At 47.7% G+C, this 13,691-nt stretch overlaps 1 protein-coding gene across 1 annotated transcript in view; it reads right to left on the reverse strand.

Moving 5' to 3' along the window:
- Nucleotides 1-385: 385 nt before the first annotated feature.
- The window catches only part of LOC115332731 (3-hydroxybenzoate--CoA/4-hydroxybenzoate--CoA ligase-like), a 35,623-nt gene continuing 22,317 nt past the window's right edge, over nt 386-13,691 (reverse strand). Inside the window, exon 5 of the mRNA XM_029995176.3 lies at nt 386-535. Coding sequence (XP_029851036.3) covers nt 478-535 — 58 coding nt within the window. The 3' untranslated portion in view covers nt 386-477. The remainder of the gene's footprint in view (nt 536-13,691) is intronic.

Genomic DNA, 13,691 nt, shown 5'->3' on the forward strand with positions numbered 1-13,691 from the left:
ATTCGCTGGCGGAACCGCAAAGGTAAACGTACCATAACGCGTCATAAGGGCTTTCGTGTCCGCGGATTTACCCTCGATAGCGTCACAGCGTCACCTGACACTGAGACGCCATCAGAAAGGTGCGCTGATTGCGTTCCATTCATAAATACTCTCTGAACCGTCACGTGACACCGACGTCACACCATGGTGTGACTTGACACTATGACGTGACACTGTGATGTCCTGTACACCATGACGTCAAATAACGCGGCAGTGACATGTGACAAGGATGGCTTTATATGTTTCCAAAGCTCTTGCTACGTGCCATTCAGTGGTCTCCTTTCTGTATAGCCGCCAAACGAGGAGTGCTAAGAGACTGACTTGTTAACAAGAACAGTCGCCATCCCCTACCTGTTCGTACCCAACCATCGGGAGTAATTTTCTGCGATGTAGCTTCCGGGTGTCCGTAATAGCCCTTCATGGAACATGGCGTCTTCACTAGCACTTCTCCTTCTTCGTTTGGTCCAAGTACTTTTCCACTCTTGACATCAACAACCTGATGACAAGTCGATATCCATTGTGGCCACAATATCAACAGGGGGTAACCGATATCAATAGTTGCGAGCTGAAATTGGAGTGTCCGCACACCTCTCGTACTCATCACTAAATGGAACCAAATTTACCTTAACTTGTACCATCGGGGACGGGAATCCAATGCCGTACCAACGGGTCGCGCCCAAGGGGGGTCTGCATACCCGTCCGACTTCCGTAGCTCCGTAAGTTTCTTTGACGATGGCCAGATCAAACGACCGTTCGATTTGCCTCAAAATGTGGGGCGTGGCCTTTGAGCCACATAGAAGAATAGTCGTTAGACTATCCAGCTGAATTCCTTGCTTCACAGCCGCCTGGGCAAGCAGCTGAATCCAATATGGACTCCCGAACACCTTAGTCACCTGTGCCAGGATGAGGGGAGAGGGATTCGAATCATGCGGTTGCGCTATTTGTATTTCGAAGAGAGCTCGCATTTTGTGGCTGCGAAATGAATTGTAAGCATGCAGGTCTACGCGCGCACTACTTTATTCACATCAGAATGCATTGCGCCCTATGGTCATACTGCTAATACATCATACAAACGGCAGGCTGCATAACACTGCTTGAGGTGCCTTTCGTGCTTGTACTGTAGCGTTGGTCATAAAAAAAAAAAAAAAAAAAAAACTGTCTTCAGACATCGTCGAAGCATGCGAATGCATGACACGAAACATGCTTCAACATGCATGGGGCGTGTATCTACAGATATTTTTGGCATTTTGTATGCAGCGAACAAAGTGTCTTTGGTATGCATGTATATGAGCAGCGTGATTGGTGTGAAAAAAAAGTGCTACGGTACAAAGTGAGGCGAACGCCCTTTCTCAAGGGAGTTCGCACCACTAATCACCAGCTTTAAAAATACCTTAGCGGAGGTTGTTTTAGCGATAATGTCGAATAATTATTTCATATACCTATGAATATTAATTGGAAATACTCTCTTTGAACTTATAGTGTAGTATACTATTCTTTGCATGACATATTGGGGAACAAAAACAACCAAATTGCAGTGGCGGTCATCTGTGAAGGAGTGTCTCAGGGTTGTCGTGTATATCCGCAGGTGTTTCTGGGAATACTTTTAAAGGGGCACTTAAGTGGACTCTGATATCGTCTATATTGTCATAACTCAATCTGCGGGTTCTAAGCATCCCAAGAAACCCGAAATCACATTCACGAGCGGTCAATTTCCCTGCCAAAAATCCATCCGAAAACCGCGCCGTCCCCTCTTTCTGCGGCGTGGTGCAGAACGCCAGGTGGCGCCACTGGATGGGAGGGTAGCAGGGGATGGCACGCGACAGTCAATCACAAGTGACGGCTTCCCGGTAGACTGAATTTTCGAAAGCGCGAGTATTCGAAAATTTAGTCAGCCGAAAAGCCGTCATTCGTGATTGGCTGTTGTGTGCCCCCCCCCCCCCCCCTGATGTTCTGCGCCACGTAGCAGAAAAGAGAGCGTGGCGCGTATTCGATTGGATTTCTAATAGGGAAATCGGCCGCCCTTGAATGAAATTTCGGGTTTGAGGTATGGCAATAAATAGATGATCTTGGAATCCACTTGAGTGCCCCTTTAATAATCTTTACAAATATAGAGAGTAAGGAAAACGAAGAACTTTTTCTCTCGAGCAAACTGCCAGCCGTGGCGAACGTCAGGAATTAGAAAAGACAAAGAGACTTGTATGGTGCTGATTAAAAGTAATCAGTTTACTTGTAATCAATTACAATTCGGGAAGGTTTTGTAATCTTTGATTACATACATTATGAAGTAATTGCGAGACTAATATGATTCCTTTTCGAAGTACTAACATTACTTGAAGCCGTTACTACTTGTTTCTGCCTTCTCTAATGGCGCTCTTTGTTTCTAAAAGTTTTCAGCCAAAGAAACCTCAAACCAAGTCTCCGGCAGAAGGGTAGTCTTCTAAAATTGGTGGTTTTAGAAGATCTATAGTTTCTAGTTCAGTGACTCGAATCTAATAATTGAGAGTACGATAGACCCGTTTTCAAACCGGGAGAAAAGCAGGTCGTTTGGAAGATCTGATGTAATCGGAGAAGCAACAGTTACTTTTTAGAGTCGCGGTAAATTCCTTTCTTTCTTTAGTAATCAAGCGATCTATTTGAATACACTTTAACCAAGAGTTGTTGTGATCCTTGTAGATTACTTTTTCCGAGTATCGTGTAGAAGACTGAAAAAAAAAAACAGCCTAATTGATGAAAGTAAACTAATGGCTCCAGTTAGAAACTTGCTGGGCGTCATCGAAGACCCCTAAATCGATCAATTTTAGTAAGACTCGAATCACGTGGCGATAAAGTTCCCTCTCCTACAGCAGGGGGAAAGCTGGGGTCGAAAAAGCGCGGTTAAGAAAATCATCTGCTTTTTCGTATCCCCAGCCTTCAGCCTGCTGCACGAATAAGAACTTCTCACGTGCTTCGAGTCTTCCTAAAATGGATTGATTTAAGAAATCTTCCATATCGCCCAGAAAGTTTCTAATTTCATCTAAGTTTGGTTTCAATCACGAAGACGTAGTTCATTTTAGGTAATTAATTTGCTATTTCGTGCGCGTTTTTCTTCTTCAAATTCTGAGGTTTGCCGTGGCTGGAAGTTTGATCCCAAAAGGGTGTCTTTTTTCTTTTCTTTTTTCTCAATCACACTATTGGTAGGATTGTCTGTTACTTATTCGCAGAGACATCCGGCATAAGGCCGCGGAATAGTCACCGACCTCGTGATTCCTCCTTCGAGCGTGATTCATTACGCCTGTATATTCCTTTTCTGTGTATGTGAGAACTGCACGTTAATTGTTCTTGTTAGAAACAATTCTATATTTAGGTGTTCACCAGCATCGTAAGAGTATTATAGTAGCGCTTTTAGCGTGTTATGCCTGGAACACTTAGAATAAACCATTAAAGCAAAAACGTATTGCTGATCTGGGTTTTAAAACTCAGGATTAAGGTTATAGAGAATGACGGGGCATTTTTTTTTGTCTATTTACTTAAAATATTTGCTACACACCCATTTTCAAGGTGAACAACAAACTAGGTGGCGGGTGCAGCTTGCCATTGACACTTCTGGTTGCTGAGGGCTGTCTGTGTTTTCTCTTGTGTTTTAACATCGAGCCCGATTGTCACAGTTGTAACGTTTAATTCACTTTTAAACAGGTAAATTTTCCTATAATTTACAACTGCCGATAATTATAAAGATAGTCTCTCATTAATAACACAATTTATTAAATAAAGTGACTACAATTAAGGCTGTTGTTTGTTGATAACTTTAAGTTAAATAATGTATATGCTAATAAAACCCTCTAGGCCTGGCACAGTACTCGGCATCCTTTTGCGCCGATGAAAGAATCATTAACACATGTTTCATATCTAATCTTCGACGATGTTTCATAGACATGGCTGCGATTTTTCAACACGTTATGATCGCATCGCCGTCCATGTGCGACGCTGATGGCAGCGGTTTTTTATGGAGCGGAAAACAAAACTAAATTACTTGTAAGATTTAGCTCACAGATTCCCGCATATGGTGCATAGGTAAGCTCACCAGGTGGCGTTTCGGACAAATCGTAAAGCGTTTTGGCAACGAGGTGCCCGGATGAGGGAAATCGGGAAGTCGCCAAAAAGGTGTGCATGAGTTTGGGAAATATTGTATATGAAACTATTTAGATCTCCTCCAATTTTTTCAGATCCGTGTCTGCCCACATTGCTGCAATTTCAAATTGTACAACTCGATGTTATTTTGAAAAAAAAAAAAAATCTTTTTTTGGGACATGTACGCTTTAGAACGACTTTACTTCTTTTTTTTCTTTTAATATAGAACCTTTTTACTCTTTGCTGGTGAGCTACTAGCGGCTAAGAAATCGCGTGACACAATATCGCGCAACCCTGTTAGCGTATGAAAATATATTGTGCGTGTCGTCATACCTTGTATTTTTTCATTGCAACAACCATTTTGTCATTAATCATAGACTTCGATAAAAGGACAGTTTTCGCTCCAGAGGTGATGTCTTGCAGGTAAAACCGGTACGCAATAGTCGATGATATAGGTAGGCAGGAAGCAACAACTTCGGGGTCGCTGGACACTTCATTAGACCTTGACATTTTGAAAGAGAAAACAAAAACACACACACACACACAAAGCGACGGTTTAAGAACTGATTCCGTTAAAACACAATTGATACAACACCAACACGTCCAAGTTTACGCGCGATCTATTTAACAATGTTTTCTCTACTATGCGCCCCTACTCGACCCTTAATTGACGTCACGACACCTGGGTGGCGCTGCTATCGGCACTGGGCATGCGCAGTCGATTCATCTCACGCGAATCGGGCTTCTGCGCACGGGCAATGCCCCCAGTTGGCGTGAGCAGACGCGAGTTTGTTTGTTCTTGGTGTATATTGTCTGTTGCGAACTGAGTATTGTGCAGTGTGTCCCAAAAAAACAATTTACAACCTGTGATCTTTTTTTTCTCCTTTATCGCAAAAATAACGCAATGACGATCGCATGGACTGTCACCCAAAATGGAACGCAATAGCGGTAAGAACGAGATGCCAAAGTTTCATCACTAATCCTTATATTAGTCAAAAGTTGTACGTGATTTTCTGAAAGTTGCAATGGGAAAATGGTGACCGACAGAACTCTCCAAATATATATCGAGCTGAAAACGGCGGAAACGGGTAAAAGCGGGCCCCCATTCTCTCAGCGAAATTTTCGAAACCTCACTTTTAAGTTATCAATAAGATAACGGTTAGTACTCAAGAACCTTTGGCGTCTAATTCGGGCCGCTTGCGCTATATTTTGGCGGAGAATGAGGGTTCAGCGATGCGTTGTTTATTTTTGTAAAAAAAAAAAAAAAAACACAATCTTTTTTTTTTTTTTTTAGGAGGGAGGGTACATTGTTGTTTGTTGATGGTGTGCTGGCATATCGAGGTTTGCAAGTACTGCCTCTGGGCGCCACCACCTTGCTGCTTGCGTGACGGTTGCCAGAGTTGCGCCCAAACAAACCATCTTCCGTCTAGAGTGGCCAGGCTAGCGTTGGAAGCGAGGCTGCTTGCAAACTTGAGTCGAGTGCGCGCTCTGTCTATACCACCAAGAACATATAACCTGTGCCTCCCCTCCCATATACGCCATCACTATAGTGGATGCACGCAGCGCCAAGTAGCCTGCGTCAGCATAGTCACCAGGGCACCAGCGTGTTTCGCAGTGTCTAGCTCTCTACGTGGCGACGCAAAAACGAACGCTCGTTTGCTAGCTTTGCGGCGCCTTTCATTGCGCTTTGGCGTGTTTGCCGCTTGGGGGCAGGTCGGGTGGATCTACAAACGATGACGCCATACGCGGGTCGTGTCTTCTAAGTGGTATTGGCTCCGCCCACAGGCGTATGTGAAGCGCAAGTTCGTCTGCTTCTTGCACAGCGGTTGCGACGGTGTCACACCGCCAAGCCCTTATTGGCAGATTGTAAAAAAAAAAGTGGGTAAACTTCAAAGCATCTAGAATCGAGCTTTACTATCCTCTTAATCAAAGCCGATCAGAGCTCGGCGTCGTTCTGACGTCCCCGCAACTCCTGCGGAAAAAGCAGACGACTTGGTGTTCGCACAGTGTGCTCACATCCAGTTCCTCCAGTTTCGAGGAAATAGTTCGGTCTGGTCGTGCGCTTCTAATTCAAGCCCCGACCAGGGCGCCCCTAGCGGGAAACGGGTCAATTGCATCGGGGAGCTTCTGCCAGTCACTGCGTTGGTTGTGCGTTGTAGTGGGTTAGTGTTGTAATTTCTGAGATGGCTATTCCGCACCAAGAAAGCCGCAACAATTGCTGCGTGGTCGGCTGCAACAGTACGTCGAAGATCGCGCACAGCACGTAGTACTACGTCATTCCTTCGAAGCCGTACGAGGCGCAGTACTGCGCGACCTGGGTGCGACTTGTGCGTCCATACAGGTTAGTGGCGTTTCTTACCTTCCGGTTCGCGCTTTGTTTAAGCTGCTGACGAATAATGCAATTAACTTTTTTTCTATTCTAGCGACGATGGAACAGCATCGACACCGACAAAAAACTCCAAAGTATGCAGCAAATACTTCACCAGAATCGAGAAGCGGAATGCGGTCGCCCACCTAAGCCTACCCTTGGATGTTTCCATCAGCCTACAGTGCGAATCGCGAAACGGCGCGAAAAAAATTGCCCATTTATTGTTAAGCTGATTCAGAAATAAACGTACATAATTGCCACAGTCCACTCAACGCCAACTACATTTTTTTTTTGCGGGCGCGCTTAATTTTGTTAGCGGAGTACGGCGCTCCGTGACATCCACTTGTCCGTCGAAACGGACCTCCTTCACGTCCTACACGCGGGCAGATTCACGAAGGAGTTTTCCCTTCTTCATATTGGTACCACGGAAGAAGCTTTCTGGATTCGTAACCGCCTTAAACCCCGTCGTAATCACCCCGGGAACACTGTCCGCTGTGCTGCTCATCGCCATTGCTTCCCCCCGATGATTCTGCACCGGCTACCGAAGAAGCATTCCGGATTCGTAATCGCCCACTGTCCTCTGTGGTGTTCGTTGCTATTACTTCCCGATGATTCTGCGCCGACGGCACCGGCTACCGAAGGAACTTTCCGAATTCGTTAACTGCCTTAAATTCCTTCGTAATCACAACGGGGACACTGCCCGCCGTGCTGTTCGTCGCCATTGCTCCCCGATGCTCCTGCGGCGGCTACCGCTAGGTCGCGGCGAACAATAGGTGACCGCCGCGACACGGCCGGCTTGCTCGCTTCCTATAGACCTTTCCAACAAACGCCTTCTGCGAGCTGCCATCTTTTCTTACTGGACTGTTAAACGCCTTCTGAGCACGCGCAATAGCGCCTCTTGCGAAAAAATCGTACGCCGCGCCTGCGTAACAGTCCAGTGACTCGACATTTTTCGCCTGGGCGATAAGCGATGGAAAGGTCTATAGCGACGGCTGTGCGACGTCGGCTCCAAGAACGAGCGATCGATAGAAGCGAAGTTCGCTGCTGATAGAGCGGGACGATATCGTGAGTCAGCAAAAGGCGCAAGCACGAAAGAAAGCACAGCAACGGGGCGCATTCCCTGTGTGGTATTGGTTTAGACGGTTACAGTAAGCACACAAAGATGATGAGCGCCGTGACGATGCACTTTTGGGGCTCTGCTTGACTGGCTCTTTCTAATCGCGGCATCGACTGCTGTAGGATTTATCGCGAAACGGAGTTATAGGAACTATGTCACACCCCGTGAACTTCCAATGGCCTTTGCGGCGACAACTTTTGCGTAGTAGGAACAGCTGGAAGTACGCAGCTTCGGCGATTTCGCCTTCGAACTGAGAGGGATGGCTGCCGCCATCTATCGTCGTGTGGACAACCTTCGATACGGCGGGGCAGCCGTCTCTGCTGTCTTGGCGAATCCGGTGTCTCGGTGAGTCGGCGGTGGCCCTCTCCCTCGAAAGCAGCGCAACTCGCGCGTGCGTTTTCTTGGAAACGAGCTGTTCTCTCCGCTAAGGGAGCATTTGGTGCTGTAGACGCGCTGTCCAGGGCAAATGAGCGGAGTAAAATGTATTATCCGATTTTTACATACTGGCCCGTTTTTGCGAATACTTCCGAAAATTTCTAGCAGTGTGGGTGAGAAAAAATAAACTATTTTTAGGAACAAACCACGGTGGACGTCAGGAATGGCAAAGCACACTGATTAGCAAACTATAATCACCTAAAGTTTATTAATTAATTGACTTTTGAAGTAACAAAAATAAACATATGGTTCAAATTAGAGACTTGCTGAGCGTCAGCGAAAACCCCTAAATAAGTTAATTTTAGGACGACACGCACATAAGAATGTGGGGTGTGCGCTAAAGTTACCACTTGTGCAGGACGCGCAAGGCCGGCGAAGGGAAAACGCGAACGATAAGAATATCGTCCGTGTTTTCGCATCACCGGCCTTGCGCCTGCTTCAAGAGCGGTTACTTTAGAGCAGCTCAACGCCTCCACGAAGTCGTTCGTAAGTTGACAGATTTAGAGAATCTTGATGACGCTCATAACGTTCCTAACTAGAATAAAATGTTTATTTTCACTAATTAAAAAATTAATTAGCTTATATCAGGGAATAAAATTACTAATTAGTTTGTTTCTTAATTTTCGACGTCCGCAATGGCTGGCAGTTTCTTCCAGAAAATACTTTGTTATTTTCTGAACCAGCCTAGTTTTCATAATCTCTTCAAAGTATTCGCAAAATACTTTAAAGGGGCACTGACACGTCCAAATAATTGTTTTACAGTGGAGGTGCTAAGGGCTAAGTTCCCCAGGATCGTGCCCGGCATCAAACAAATGTCGACACAAAACTCTGGACAGCTACCGCCATCTATGAGTTACGGCGGCAACCAGACAACCGGTTTGCCGGCCTCGCTCATAGATTGCGGCAACCTTTCCAGCATTTCCACTCTGGTTTTCACCAGAGTGGAAAGGCTGAATTTCTCTAGGCAACGTCCTAGATGTCGTCCTCAAAGTCGTCTTAGAAATCGTCCTTGAGGTCGTCCTAGGCGTCATCCTTGATGTTGTCCGAGAGGTTGTCCTCGAGGTCGTCCTAGGAGTCATCCTTGAGGTTGTCCTAGAGGTCATCCTGAAGTCGTCCTTGAGGCCGTCCTAGACGTCATCCTTGAGCTCGTCCTTGATGTTGTCCGAGAGGTTGTCCTCAAGGTCGTCCTAGGAGTCATCCTTGAGGTTGTCCTAGAGGTCATCCTGAAGTCGTCCTTGAGGCCGTCCTAGACGTCATCCTTGAGGTCGTCCTTGATGTTGTCCGAGAGGTTGTCCTCAAGGTCGTCCTAGGAGTCATCCTTGAGGTTGTCCTAGAGGTAATCCTGAAGTCGTCCTTGAGGTCGTCCTAGACGTCATCCTTGAGGTCGTCCTAGACGTCATCCTTGAGGTGATCCCTGATGTTTTCCGAGAGGTTGTCCTCAAGGTCGTCCTAGGAGTCATCCTTGAGGTTGTCCAAGAGGTCATCCTGAAGTCGTCCTTGAGGTCGTCCTAGACGTCATCCTTGAGGTCGTCCTAGACGTCATCCTTGAGGTCTTCCCTGATGTTGTCCGAGAGGTTGTCCTCAAGGTCGTCCTAGGAGTCATCCTTGAGGTTGTCCTAGAGGTCATCCTGAAGTCGTCCTTGAGGTCGTCCTAGACGTCATCCTTGAGGTCGTCCTAGACGTCATCCTTGAGGTCGTCCTTGATGTTGTCCGAGAGGTTGTCCTCAAGGTCGTCCTAGGAGTCATCCTTGAGGTTGTCCTAGAGGTCATCCTGAAGTCGTCCTTGAGGCCGTCCTAGACGTCATCCTTGAGGTCGTCCTTGATGTTGTCCGAGAGGTTGTCCTCAAGGTCGTCCTAGGAGTCATCCTTGAGGTTGTCCTAGAGGTCATCCTGAAGTCGTCCTTGAGGCCGTCCTAGACGTCATCCTTGATGTTGTCCGAGAGGTTGTCCTCAAGGTCGTCCTAGGAGTCATCCTTGAGGTTGTCCTAGAGGTCATCCCGAAGTCGTCCTTGAGGTCGTCCTAGACGTCATCCTTGAGGTCGTCCTAGACGTCATCCTTGAGGTCTTCCCTGATGTCGTTCGAGAGGTTGTCCTCGAGGTCGTCCTAGGAGTCATCCTTGAGGTTGTCCTAGAGGTCATCCTGAAGTCGTCCTTGAGGTCGTCCTAGACGTCATCCTTGAGGTCGTCCTTGATGTCCGAGAGGTCGTCCTCGAGGTCGTCCTAGGAGTTATCCTTGAGGTTGTCCTAGAGGTCATCCTGAAGTCGTCCTTGAGGCCGTCCTAGACGTCATCCTTGAGGTCGTCCTTGATGTTGTCCGAGAGGTTGTCCTCAAGGTCGTCCTAGGAGTCATCCTTGAGGTTGTCCTAGAGGTCATCCTGAAGTCGTCCTTGAGGCCGTCCTAGACGTCATCCTTGAGGTCGTCCTTGATGTTGTCCGAGAGGTTGTCCTCAAGGTCGTCCTAGGAGTCATCCTTAAGGTTGTCCTAGAGGTCATCCTGAAGTCGTCCTTGAGGTCGTCCTAGACGTCATCCTTGAGGTCGTCCTAGACGTCATCCTTGAGGTCTTCCCTGATGTTGTCCGAGAGGTTGTCCTCAAGGTCGTCCTAGGAGTCATCCTTGAGGTTGTCCAAGAGGTCATCCTGAAGTCGTCCTTGAGGTCGTCCTAAACGTCATCCTTGAGGTCGTCCTAGACGTCATCCTTGAGGTCTTCCCTGATGTTGTCCGAGAGGTTGTCCTCAAGGTCGTCCTAGGAGTCATCCTTGAGGTTGTCCTAGAGGTCATCCTGAAGTCGTCCTTGAGGTCGTCCTAGACGTCATCCTTGAGGTCGTCCTAGACGTCATTCTTGAGGTCTTCCCTGATGTTGTCCGAGAGGTTGTCCTCAAGGTCGTCCTAGGAGTCATCCTTGAGGTTGTCCAAGAGGTCATCCTGAAGTCGTCCTTGAGGTCGTCCTAGACGTCATCCTTGAGGTCGTCCTAGGAGTCATCCTTGAGGTTGCCCAAGAGGTCATCCTGAAGATGTCCTTGAGGTCGTCCTAGACGTCATCCTTGAGGTCGTCCTAGACGTCATCCTTGAGGTCTTCCCTGATGTTGTCCGAGAGGTTGTCCTCAAGGTCGTCCTAGGAGTCATCCTTGAGGTTGTCCTAGAGGTCATCCTGAAGTCGTCCTTGAGGTCGTCCTAGACGTCATCCTTGAGGTCTTCCCTGATGTTGTCCGAGAGGTTGTCCTCAAGGTCGTCCTAGGAGTCATCCTTGAGGTTGTCCTAGAGGTCATCCTGAAGTCGTCCTTGAGGTCGTCCTAGACGTCATCCTTGAGGTCGTCCTAGACGTCATCCTTGAGGTCTTCCCTGATGTTGTCCGAGAGGTTGTCCTCAAGGTCGTCCTAGGAGTCATCCTTGAGGTTGTCCAAGAGGTCATCCTAAAGTCGTCCTTGAGGTCGTCCTAACCGTCGTCCTTGTGGTCGTCCTAGACATCGTCCTAGACGTCGTCCCTGAGGTTGTCCTAAAGGTCGTCCCAGAGGTCGTCCTAGAAGTTTACCTTGAGGTTGTCCTAGACGTCGAGCTCTAGGCGTCGTCCTTGAGGTCGTAAAAGAAGTCGTCCTTTAAGTCTCATAATGAAGTCGTCCTTGAGGTCGTCCTAGACGTCATGCTTGAGGTCGTCCTAGACGTCATCCTTGAGGTCTTCCCTGATGTTGTCCGAGAGGTTGTCCTCAAGGTCGTCCTAGGAGTCATCCTTGAGGTTGTCCAAGAGGTCATCCTGAAGTCGTCCTTGAGGTCGTCCTAACCGTCGTCCTTGTGGTCGTCCTAGACATCGTCCTAGACGTCGTCCCTGAGGTTGTCCTAAAGGTCGTCCCAGAGGTCGTCCTAGAAGTTTACCTTGAGGTTGTCCTAGACGTCGAGCTCTAGGCGTCGTCCTTGAGGTCGTAAAAGAAGTCGTCCTTTAAGTCTCATAATGAAGTCGTCCTTGAGGTCGTCCTAGACGTCATCCTTGAGGTCGTCCTAGACGTCATCCTTGAGGTCTTCCCTGATGTTGTCCGAGAGGTTGTCCTCAAGGTCGTCCTAGGAGTCATCCTTGAGGTTGTCCAAGTGGTCATCCTGAAGTCGTCCTTGAGGTCGTCCTAACCGTTGTCCTTGTGGTCGTCCTAGACATCGTCCTAGACGTCGTCCCTGAGGTTGTCCTAAAGGTCGTCCCAGAGGTCGTCCTAGAAGTTTACCTTGAGGTTGTCCTAGACGTCGAGCTCTAGGCGTCGTCCTTGAGGTCGTAAAAGAAGTCGTCCTTTAAGTCTCATAATGAAGTCGTCCTTGAGGTCGTCCTAGACGTCATCCTTGAGGTCTTCCCTGATGTTGTCCGAGAGGTTGTCCTCAAGGTCGTCCTAGGAGTCATCCTTGAGGTTGTCCAAGAGGTCATCCTGAAGTCGTCCTTGAGGTCGTCCTAACCGTCGTCCTTGTGGTCGTCCTAGACATCGTCCTAGACGTCGTCCCTGAGGTTGTCCTAAAGGTCGTCCCAGAGGTCGTCCTAGAAGTTTACCTTGAGGTTGTCCTAGACGTCGAGCTCTAGGCGTCGTCCTTGAGGTCGTAAAAGAAGTCGTCCTTTAAGTCTCATAATGAAGTCGTCCTTGAGGTCGTCCCACCATAGTACAGCTTCGCTGGTCTTCCTTCTTCACCAGAGTGGAAAGGCTGAAAGGTTTTTTTTTTCTGAATAATATTATCCTAAACGATTGACAACGATGATTGGACATTACCCTCAAAATTCGAAACTTGAAAATTCAATATTTTTGAAGTAAAAAAAAAAAAAATCGAAATGCCGAATTTGAAATTTCCGCGCTATCCGCGCCAGTGCAGTGACGTCAAATTTTGAGCCATCCTGCGAGTCGAGTTTCTATCACGCCTCCGCTCCGAGCCGACGTCGTCTCCGCGACCCGAAGTGTCGTGTTCGCCGACGTCGCGCGAACAACCGGTTTCCTCCGTCGGTGCTGTGCCGCCTATCGCTGCGAGCAGGCGACGCTTCACTTTCGAGTTGGAAGTTCTTTTAGGGCCCTTTCAGCGATCTCAAACTCTTTGAAACGGTGTGAGGTCGAAGAGAACGCGCTGTGGATTTTTGTGAGCGACGTGAGAGGCCACGTCTCGCCGGTACCGCGCTGAAGGCTGCCCCGGCAGAGTCACAATCGAATCTACGATACACAAACACCAAACACAGTTGTTTTGATTGTTTGACCATTTCCTTTTTGAAATCTAAGAGGTCGTCGGACACCTAAAAAAGGACTACTTCGTCCGATTTCCCGACTCACCGATCATCCTCTGCTACATGCGTCGAGCCCCGCCATGTTAGCCGAGGGAAGATAAACATCGACGTGGCGACATCACACCGGTTTTCGATTTTAGGTATTTCAAAAAGGAGGTGCGTTCGCAATTGCGTCAAAAAACACGTTCTACTAATGCCGTTATTAAATGTACAAAAATGTCACCTACAAAGCTTCTAAATTTCATGATATTTGACATCACAAATCAAAAGAAGCGAGGAGGTGAGGAGCAGTAGAGAAAAACACCAAAAATAAAAATGCACGCGCGCGCGTGGGGAATTTTTTTTTTTTTTTTTTTGCGTTGCGTTGCGTGGTGGTTTTTTTTGGCGTGTC

Source organism: Ixodes scapularis, unplaced genomic scaffold (genome assembly GCF_016920785.2).
Source record: "Ixodes scapularis isolate PalLabHiFi unplaced genomic scaffold, ASM1692078v2 PGA_scaffold1__304_contigs__length_218370807, whole genome shotgun sequence".
Lineage (NCBI taxonomy): Eukaryota > Metazoa > Arthropoda > Arachnida > Ixodida > Ixodidae > Ixodes > Ixodes scapularis.